An 11550-nucleotide genomic window follows, 5' to 3' on the forward strand; every position below is an offset into this window, starting at 1 on the left:
AGACAAACCTGAGTTACTTTCATGATGTTTTTTGAAGCTATATTCAATTTAATTCAATTCAACTAAATAAAATAAATTTGATAAATAATATCAAAGAGCATAGAATACCAAGAGTTCTGACTGTATTGATTTTGCATGCACGCAATAAAAGAACAACCAAAGTACATGAGGCAGGGGTTAGAATTTGAATAGTCTTTGAGCTTGCATTCAAATGTTCATGCACTGACGCAGCAGCAAACCTTCGGTATGAACGGGTTTAACGTTCTGTTGTTGGGCGCCCGCTAGATCATGGTAGTACTTTTCGAGATTAGATTCCGTTTCAAGGAAACCTCGAATGTTTGACTTGGTGATATTGGCAGAGAACCCTTAGGTTTTCTTTTAATATGTCACTGTGCGCTTTGGCAACACAATATATGTTGCATACTGATGTTTATTTCTGTATTCTTGTATCAAGATATGATTGCCATTCCTGATTTTGTGTCCGGAGCCATGGAGCATTGGGGGTTAATTACCTACCGTGAAACAAATCTGCTGTATGACGAACAAGAATCCTCAGAGGGCAACAAGCAGAGGGTGGCAGCTGTAATAGCTCACGAGCTGGCGCATCAGGTGAATAAAACTACTATGCATGCTCCTTCCTATCTTTATATAACCAGTTTAGTTTTACCACGGTCAGAAAGCATTACTTACAATTGTATAATGTGGTATGACAATTATTTTTGTTATAAAATCCCTTTCAAATACTTAGAAATAACATATAAAATAAATATATGTTCTATGGCATATTATTAGTTTTAGTTAAGAGTCAAAGTAAGTTTGGATGCCAAAGGTTAATGAGAATAGGTTAATACAGTAACTATATCGTTTTTATAATGTTTCATCAGCTGTAGGCTATTAATATAATCGAAGTGTTTTGTATGTTCATTGATATTCGTTAATTGTTTTAAATTTATAACTTATTTTATACGTTAATTAATTAGGCCAAGGTATCATATAACAATCTTATGTATTAGCTAGTGTAGCGTTTGCTCAACAATGTCAAAGCACACCGAAATCTAAATGCATGGATGCCAAAGGTTAATGAGAATAGGTTAACACAGTAACTATATCGTTTTTATAATGTTTCATCAGCTGTAGGCTATTAATATAATCGAAGTGTTTTGTATGTTAATTGATATTCGTTAATTGTTTTAAATTTATAACATATTTTATACGTTAATTAATTAGGCCAATGTATCATATAACAATCTTATGTATTAGCTAGTGTAGCGTTTGCTCAACAATGTCAAAGCACACCGAAATCTAAATACAGGGTACATTATTAATCATTCAGAAAAAAATGTCAGATAATATTTTATTTTCCAGTGGTTTGGAAACATAGTGACGATGGACTGGTGGGACGACTTGTGGCTTAATGAAGGTTTTGCTAGCTTTTTGGAATATAGCGGTGTAAACCATGCGGAGCCAGACTGGCAAATGGTAACGCAATAAATATTCTCATGCTGTATGCTTCTCATTATATACACAACACACATCTTATAGGTGTCACTTATGGGTTAGCACACTGTGTAAAGCCCAGAGTTCTTAAAGTCTCGCAGAATGCAGAAAACCTTCTTCACAAATATTTACTTTCGTAAATTAAATAAAAATAGTTTATTGTAAAATGTTCTGAAGTTTCTAGATCATCACATTATGATACACAATTATAGACACACCTATTAATAGCATACTTCAGTGAAGTGATGAGAAATATATACATAATACATTTACACCCATAAGATGACAAAGTGGACAGGGAGTTTTTCCCAGTGTGCCAAATTTAGCAGTTATTCAACCCCTATTAAGCCGTCACTGATTATTCTTATTCTATTACTACAAACACAATACACTGAAAATAATTGTATTTTATTATTTTTTTAAAAATGTTTAATTATCGTCTTATCACTAAACCAGATTACATCTTTTACTTGATAATTAAAATGGATATCCACATCATCGAGCACGAAGTGTGATGATCGTCGAAGAGAAGCTGATGACGTTAAATATTTTTGACAGATGATTGGTCAATGGTTACGCTTCTTTGCCAAAGCGTCGAGAAGGTCGGAACTGGTTAAACTTTGCTAATGTTGTCAGCGACGAATCAGAGAGTCTTTTTGATTTCGTCAGGGACAGCTAATTAGGGTTATATAGCGATTTCTGCATTTTTACTCTAATTTCAGCTTGATCAATTCGTGACGGAAGATATGTATTACGTCATGGGATTGGACCAGATTGTTACGTCACATCCAATCATTATTGAAGTTAATCACCCGGATGAAATAAATGAAATATTCGATTCAATTTCATACAGTAAGGTACATAATCCTACATAATTCTTATTTGATTGCATCATTATCTGTAACGCAGTACAAAACAGGTCCAAGAAGAGAAAGGACGAAGCTTATCCACCTATCCTAGCTAGTTTCTGTAAATAACATATCTTCGTTCGTTACATTACCAATAATATTATTAGAAATTAACAAACTTTGCAACAAACTTTGACATCATCTATTCTTGTTTTAAATTTTCTACAGGGTGCCTCAGTTTTACGAATGTTAAATAACATCATGGGAGAAGAGGATTTTAGAAAAGGGTTGACGGTAAGTACGCTTGGTAGTACGGATTGAAGGTGGGGGTGGGGGAAATAAGGAGTGAGTTGAGCCGACCGAAGGCGGGATGTAGAAGAGGCGGGAAAGAAATGACAATCTGGATATAAAGAATATGATGAAAATAATAATGATGATGATACTACTACTACTACTACTACTACTACTACTACTACTACTACTACTACTACTACTACTACTACTACTACTACTACTACTACTACTACTACTATATCGGTATTCCTACCAAAGTGAGGACAAATTTTTAAACTTTTCAAATTAAATTATTAAATGTAACTGCTAATCTCTTAAATAAACTCTCTTACGTCAAATCGGCAAAGAGGGGGAGGGGGAATACATAAAGTGTTTAGTGCGAGTACGACTACGAACGTCTAATGTAAGTAAAGGTACACGATTAGAATAAAAGATTTTGTACAAAACAACATATCCAAAATAAGTCTACGTTATATTAGGCTTACATTGAAAAAATGTTAACTTTTCACAAAATTCGACCAAATATGGTTTGACCGTGACTTTTCAAACGTTACGGTTTTCAAACGTTACGGCCAGGCGAATGTTTATACGGCCAGATTGAGGAATCTGGCCCGTTAAAGAGGCCAAATGACAACTCTGGCGACGACCTCCACATCACATCTGGGCAATAGATTTCACCATTCCTCTCATGGGCAGTCAATATTTGTATACTAATAAATAATTATAAAGCTGGGTACTCACACTCAGCCTGGCGGTCCTCGGCCGACGGGATTTAATGGAGTATGTAACCCCGCAACGAGCGCGCAACGGATTACCGTACTCGCGCGAATAAGCCCGGGCGCATAAAATATTATTTTGCACTTTCTGAGGGGCGCTTTTTCACACGAGGCGCTTATTTAAACAGGCGCTTATGGAAATAGATGAAAATCGAGGGGTTCTTATGGGAAATTATTAAATTCAAGAGGCAATTTTTGAATGAAAAACGATTATATAACGATCATTACGAATGGTGGTTAGAAAAGATAATTGTTCAGAGTACATGGCTCATGACAAGAATGCGTGAATATTTACATAACAGCAAAATAGCAGATGCAATTAGTTGTGGTGGGTAGTGGTTAGCTTGTTAGCCATCGGCCGATTGAGATTAGCAGGATAGCATGATCATTGTATTTTTCTTGAAAACTCAGATGAGAATGCTAAAGGTCGGAAAAAGAAAAAGAGGAGTAGGACTAGGCATAGACAAATATGTAAAAAGAGTAAAGTTGGAAATATACTGTCTGTCCAGGGATCGGAGCTCTCATCTGCCCAAGAGAAATATCCTCATTTTGATATCGAGCGAAGAAGAATGTGTTTCCACTCTACAGCTCAAATCACGTCAACAACCACAGTCCCAGGATTGATTGGATTATTGACTTGCTAAAAAGAAAATCTTACGAGGGGGCGCTTATTCAAACGGGGCGCTTAAGGAAATTTTCACGTTAGGAGGGGCGGTTATTCAAACGGGGCGCTTATTCGCGCGACTACGGTACTTTTAAATATCCGTTCAGACTGGTACCACCGACAATTAACAAACGGCGTCACACATAATGCTCACAGGAAGCGGAGTTGGATTCCTCGGGCGGCGCAGCTGCCGCAGTGAGTGTTCGGTTTAGATAGCTCAACTACCATAAAACTTAACCTGATTAGCATTCACATCACTATTTTTTAAACTTATAACCGAAAATGTAATGTATATAACTTTACTATAGCGCATATTATACAAACGTATAATAATAATAATAATAATGCGCTGTTGAAAAAAATGTTTTGGACGGTTTTTGAACATGTTGAGAGAAGGGAATTGCGAACTTGAAGAGTCAGGGAATTTCATAGTAATGGCGCAACAACAGAAAAAGCTCTGCCAGCAAGAATAGCCCCGAACATGATATTTTGCAAATATTTTCTTTTATAAAATAAATACAAATATATTGAACTTAGTTAGCAGTTGTTTTGTATAAAAATACTGATGTTCTACAATATTATCATTTATTTTGACACTTAGCTTGCGAGTGTACAGTAATATATCAAGAGAGTTAATCAGACTGAGACAATGGTGGTGTGAAAACAAGTATTTAATTCTAAAAAGTCCGTGAGCACGGATAACGGCATAATAAGACAATCACCTTCCTCTCTCGGCCAACTGATCGAGGGGTAAAGAAAGAAAGAAAAATATTGGGATGATACATTCAACTCACGCCATGTCAGGTGCATTCTATAGAAAGACAGCTATATTTTCAAAATGTTTAATTAAGATTTAGTCCCTATACAATATAGATTTATTATTCAAATGACTTTGATGTTATGAATTCTTTATTTGATTGCAATCTAGTTTCTTCATTTACATTAAACGTTCCTGATAGTTCCTCGTACCAACAACTTCTTTTTGGCCGAGCATACGAGACAAAGAGTTGTATATTATTTTAAAGATTAGCAGATATATTTAATATTTTAGTTGTTAAGACGAAATTAATAAATTAAAGTAATACATTATTTGGTAAATTATAAGGAAAGTTTTCATACTGTACCATTATTCATTAATTATGTCATCATCATTCCTGATGATGACATAATTAATGTCGAAATATTGAATTCCGACACCATGGCATGAATTGCGATACTTGGAGGCATACCGTATGTATTATACTATCGTACCAGTATTCTGTAATTTTGTTTGTAATTTTGTTCTAATAACTGCAGCCTATTGGTTAAATAAACAATTCTTCATTATTTAAATTGTATTCTTAGGTTAGCGATGTGGATATCAAAGGTTTAATGGACACATGGACTCTACAGATGGGTTTCCCTGTAGTGAAATTAAGTCGCAAAAACTCAGATACTTTATCTGCTGAACAAGAATGGTTCCTTGTAGATCCAGCTGCTAATAAGAGTCAAGCTGAATTCGATTCCCCTTTCAAGTCAGTATAAATCAAGTTTGGAACTATAGCAGCTGAAATAGATAAATAAACTAGTATCATATTCATAATATTATCGATATTAATAATGTTGATACTACACTACCACCACTACTGATATCGTCATCAATATTGTCATTGTCATCGTTGTCGTTGTCGTCATCATCATCCTCATCATCATCATTGTCATCACCATCGTCGTCGTTATCATCATCATCATCATCATCATCATCATCATCATCATCATCATCATCGCGATGCAATCATTATCTTTCATTCAATCATTGTTTGTGTATGCCTTTTAACAATTATATTATATTTCCATCACCATAAATCAAAACAAATATTGTTCCTGTATTTATTTATTATATTTATTTGGCGATTTACATAGGCCTATTATATATATATATATATATAAGAAACACAGCAAAAGAGAGATAGAGAAGGTGGGAGAGAAAGAAAGAGAACAAAAAACAAACAAAGCAAAACACAAACTGACACATTCCTAGTTTCCAGGACAGACAAAATGAGAAACACCGGCACAAATTGGGTGTGCCTGCCCAAAAGCTATGAACAGAAGGTAATTTCTGGGCCTCAATAGGAATCCAATGACTCTCTTCCACTTGAAATTCCTTTTTCATTACACACATGCTGTATTAATTTTTTTGAAAATGTGTTGTTTCAGTTATAAGTGGAACATTTACCTAGATTACAAATTTCCCGGTGAATCTGACAAGGTGCAGTTAATGGAAACTAACGACAACGCTGGTATGTTTGAATGCAAAGTAAAATCCCATTTTATTGACAGTAGGCCTATGCAACGTTATGCTTGGGATATTTTGGTTTTAGTAAATACAACACTGTCTGTATGAACTGTATTGATTTTTTTTTTAGAAATATTTTTCTTGATCAGTTATTAAATTGTTTATTTGTTTATTTTTAGTGGATATATTTCCGCCAACCGATTTCCAGTGGGTCATAGCAAATCTTAATCAGACAGGATATTATCGTGTAAATTATGATCAGACCACATGGGACAATCTCATTGACGAACTAATAAAAAATCACGAGGTAAGAATAATTATGTTTCAAAATAGTAATATACAGTAACTATATTACAGCAATCATGCTGAAACCCATATTAACTAATTATTACACTTTACTATGCTAATGCCACCACCACGTCAACTAGATAATTGACCTGTAAACGTAGTAATTTATAAACAGAGGTAAACACAATTTGTTTATGTAATGTAGACACATACAATGTTAAAATTTATTTTCATGTCCAGGTGATACCTATAGCTGATCGTTCTGGATTAATCGATGATTCGTTTAACTTGGCAAAGTAAGTTCAGTTCATTCCTATCTGTATTACTGTACACTTACCACAGAACACCATAAAGGTTTGGAGGTTTTGGGCTATTCATACAAGGGGCGGACCCATAATCTTTCGTTGGAGGGGATGAGCTAAAATATTAGTTGCTTTGAGTGAACACCTATCCTAGCCCAAATTGGGTGGGTAGTTGTACGATCGCTTTTAAAATATTGCTCTTTAGATTGCTGAAAATGGCACTCTGAAACGTATCAACGTGTGAGATTCAGACATGTTTACTGTTGGAGTCCCTGTGATCTGGAGATAAATCAGCAGAGATTATATCCTAAATTTTACTAGTTTCTACGACGGTGTTTTTTTTTTCTTTCTTTTTTTTTTGCCTCCCCGATATCTCCGTTTATGAACGTGTTTTACTTTGTAGTGTCTTTGGGTGGTCTACATTTTGTTTGGGCACCCTCAGTATATTCATTCAAGCTGTTGGGTAATTTCTCCGATCAGGCAATGACAACCCCCACCCGGACTATTTGAGGCAGGGCATTTAATATGCCTCTGTTACTGTCGGACGTGAAAAAGACCTAAACCACTCAGAAAGTTAAGAATTTTCTAAATTACTAATAGACTATATACAGTGATCCCTGTAAGAAAGGTTTTAAAAACTAATGACCATCGATTTCCTTACTTAGTTGTACTTAATATACCTTTGAACAGTTTAAAAAATTTAATAGCATGCAGCTTTGTTCGTCTTTCAAGTAAGTACTACCTACAAGTAAAATATTTTATTAAAATTATTTTAAAAAGTCGGATAAATTTATATTAGGATTATTTCTGAACATAAAAGTAAAGAAGTCCCAGATGTAACTTCGAAATTTTGAGTGATTTAAGAGTTTAGGATGGCCTACAATAATGTTTATTTAATCCATAATATATTATTGACTAGCAAGTTAGTAGGACAACGGAAGGTTGTTTCGAGTGTCAAGAAGAAGCACAGCATACCCTATTCTACAAGGAATAATTCAAGTTTACTTTATGTTAATCAGAGCTGGACAAATCGATTACTTCATACCGCTCAATATGACCAAGTATTTTATTAAGGAGACCGAATACATACCATGGGACACCGCTTACAGCAACTTGAACTGGATAAGTGAAATCTTACGCTATAGACCTGTATTTGCTGACTGGAGGGTAAGTTAAACAGAATCAATATTTTGTTCGCTTAAACAGGCACTTAACAAATGGAAGTCATAATCATCATCATCATCATCATCATCATCATCTTCATCGTCATACTGAATGCTATTTGTCTTTCGACATCGAACTTTTTACTAAATCTCGCTACTAGGCATGATCTTCATCGAGGCAGTGTACATTAGTCCCATGTATAAATCTATTGGTTTCTCACTGAATAATAATGGTGGTTTATTATTTTCTCTGTTTCCTTCTTTTAAAACCGTATATGTATCTCTGTCTAGTCTCAGTAAATGCCTATACCTTTACATTTTAGTTACCCTACTCTATTCAACCTCTCTTATCCTCTTTTACTGATTTAATTTACTAATTTATTACTTGATTTTGCACATTTTGAATTTCTCATAATTATAATACTGATATTGAAATCATAAAATACACTTTCAAAGTTATTAATTAGAGAGATTAGATCTCCCCTTCTTAATGAGTAAATAAGCTGTTATTTTCTATTTTTAGAAATATATTCAACGCCAAGTAAAACCTCTTCTGGATTCGCTTACGTGGGACGACGCAGGCACAACCCATCTTGAGAGGTAAGGTGCAATATTATGATAATGACATTATTAATATCTTTAACTGGTTTATTATTAGAGTTAGTCATTGTTTTTCAACTATTGGTGGCTATATATGAATACTGTGCTTGGCCAAGTCTATTATTATCATGTAGACTCCTTGTGTGATCGTTCGTTCCCTGAATTGATCTTTCCTTTCCTGTGCGTTCGTTCGTTTGTTTGTTGTTAATTCGTTTGTTTGTTGTTCATTTAGTTGTTTTTTTTTTGTATATCTGTTGACATTAACAAAGCTTCAATACATAAACAAATAAAAATTATATAAATGGAGAGGCGGCTAAAATATATGGGTCGGGCGGTGACGCTAAACAAGTTTTTTTTTTTTTGGCCTAATTATATATAATGATAATAATATTAACGATGATAATTACAGAATAACAAATTAATAAAGTTACTGGGTCTAGGCACAATATATATTTTTTTTCTGGATTGTCAATAAATAGACCAATCAGAACGTATTATATAGGGTCCAGAACATGTGCACTTCCTAGCATGTCCTACAGACACGCAGGTTTACGTTTTTGTTTTGTGGGACCCAAGAACAATTTCAGTTATTTGGGGCTTAGTAGAAATTGATTCTAGTACATTTAATCCATCTTGATACGCGCTTCATGTTGTAATGCATAATGTGTCTACTATGTCTACTACGTTAGATTTTATTTTTATAATTTATTTTGTGTACATATTATATTTTTTATATTTAGCGCTTTTAATTGTCGGAATTAAGCATTTACGTTTGCTTTTAATTTATCCTACCACCGACCAGGGTATTGTCTTGTCCTTTCTATATTTTTGTCCTTTGTATGTATTTTAAAGTTTTTTTTTTCTTGTGAGATAAATTAAATGAAAGGAAATTACAAACACATGAGTAAAATAGCATTAGTCCACAGTTAATCCCATCCAAATTCATTCTCGGCCAGTATAATGTTATAGTTAAGTTTCAAATTTGTTTTTTTTTTTCTAGTTACCTTCGCTCAGATATCATTGGCCTGTCTTGTAGTCACGGTGATCCTGATTGTCTTAGAGAAGCAGAAACTAAATTCCAAGATTATCTAAATGGTGTAAGGTGAGTATTTTTTGCATTGTTACTGTACATAAAGCATGGTTATTTTGTTAGACGTAAGTAGATGATAATACATAACTTCATAAAGAGTACCTAAAGATATATGAATAATTAATATGTGATATATGTATTAGTTTAGTTTTGTATGTTTGAGTAGTAAAAACTTGATTACCATTATTTTCGTTGTATTATCGAAATCTTGACAGCACAAAACTAAATGTCAGCGCGATTTTCAAAATACAATTAATATTACTAATTAACTGACTTATTAAAAGAAGCACTCACAAATATCTAACAGATAGAAAAGAATATTAACTAAACAAAACATTAGATTAATTGCGAACTTGAAAGCCTAGTGAGAAAAAAATCAACATTTATTTAACATATTATTTGCCTTTCTTTCACATTCAACGACATCTAATAATTAATTCACGAAGTAAAGTATACAGGTATATTGAAGCTTTAGAAACCCAATTTCTTTATGGTGCTTTATGACGATTGATGCTGTTTTACTCGGGATAAAAGTGAAACTGATGTGTCGGGGATTGGAACCAGTACTGTACATTGGAATTAGGAGGCAAGCGTCTTAACCGCCAAAGCATGCATGTAAAATGCACTAGCAAATTACATTCCATTATAATTAAACTAAGTGTAATTGGTTAATTATGACACAAAAATGACGTATTTAAAATAAAAGGATAAAATATATTCATCCAAGTATGAATTGAAGAATTAGATTACAAAATACAGTTATTTGAAGATATTGTTTGTGGATGAAAAAAAAGAAAAAAAAAACAATGAATTATTACAAAACAGAGAGAGTAATCGGTGTTGAGGAATCGGCAAACTGATGGGTACGGCTTTTATTAACATTAAAAAAAAAAAAACATAATATACAAACGTTTTCTTTCCTTTATCTAAAACTTTATTTGCGTGCATCAAACTTCAAAAAGTGTTGCTCAAGGCTACGTCAGATAATTTAATTTGTTAATTCCACTTTCTACATCGTTACGTACCGTATTATTATTAATATTATTATTATTATTATTATTATTATTATTATTATTATTCATTGATGCGGCTGAAGTATTAATGGTTTGTATTATGTATTTATAAGCCATGATATATAATCGCCGAAACATAGCATGAACCTTGTCAACAGTCAAGATGGAATATGAGAATATTTGGCGTCTCGTTCAAAATCTCAACTAAGATGTTAACAACTTTTATACTACTATTATTATTATAAATATTATTACAGAACCTCCCCAAATGTACGATCTTTGATCTATCGGTATGGTATGGAAAATGCCGGCGGCCAAGCTGAATGGGACATGATGTGGACACAATACGTAACCGCAACTGTATCTCAGGAGAGAACACGCCTTCTTTACGGCTTAGCAAGGACACGACAGGTCTGGCTACTTTGCAGGCAAGTATTTTTACATATGAACACTATCGTTAACAAAATATATTTCAAGATGGAATATGAGAATATTTGGCATCGGCGAGTCGAGTGGCCGAGCGGTAAGACAGGGGCGCCGATAGCTACAGCCTTAACATAGGCCCATGGTCCGGTTGGTAGAACCAATTCTTCTTGGTTAAGGACTTAAAATGAGGCCTAGCGTATTCATCTGGCTCGTGTGCACTTTAAAGAACCCATTGCATCTTTCGGAAGAGTAGGAGGTTACCCCGATGTTATGGTTCATTTCAGCCCCTGTCGTTGTGGAATGATGTGAACATG

At 34.0% G+C, this 11550-nt stretch overlaps 1 protein-coding gene across 1 annotated transcript in view; it reads left to right on the forward strand.

The window, feature by feature from the left end:
* LOC117103858 (glutamyl aminopeptidase-like) overlaps positions 1 to 11550 on the forward strand; it is a 20405-nt gene that overhangs the window by 4187 nt on the left and 4668 nt on the right. The window contains exons 5-16 of the mRNA XM_033244475.1: positions 455 to 609; positions 1366 to 1479; positions 2220 to 2354; positions 2574 to 2639; positions 5424 to 5593; positions 6276 to 6358; positions 6534 to 6661; positions 6883 to 6938; positions 7964 to 8111; positions 8631 to 8707; positions 9708 to 9809; positions 11068 to 11238. Of these exons, the coding sequence (XP_033100366.1) occupies positions 455 to 609; positions 1366 to 1479; positions 2220 to 2354; positions 2574 to 2639; positions 5424 to 5593; positions 6276 to 6358; positions 6534 to 6661; positions 6883 to 6938; positions 7964 to 8111; positions 8631 to 8707; positions 9708 to 9809; positions 11068 to 11238 (1405 nt within the window). The remainder of the gene's footprint in view (positions 1 to 454; positions 610 to 1365; positions 1480 to 2219; positions 2355 to 2573; positions 2640 to 5423; positions 5594 to 6275; positions 6359 to 6533; positions 6662 to 6882; positions 6939 to 7963; positions 8112 to 8630; positions 8708 to 9707; positions 9810 to 11067; positions 11239 to 11550) is intronic.

This window comes from Anneissia japonica, unplaced genomic scaffold, assembly GCF_011630105.1.
Source record: "Anneissia japonica isolate Jap-2015-1 unplaced genomic scaffold, ASM1163010v1 scaffold3862_len378127_cov164, whole genome shotgun sequence".
NCBI lineage: Eukaryota > Metazoa > Echinodermata > Crinoidea > Comatulida > Comatulidae > Anneissia > Anneissia japonica.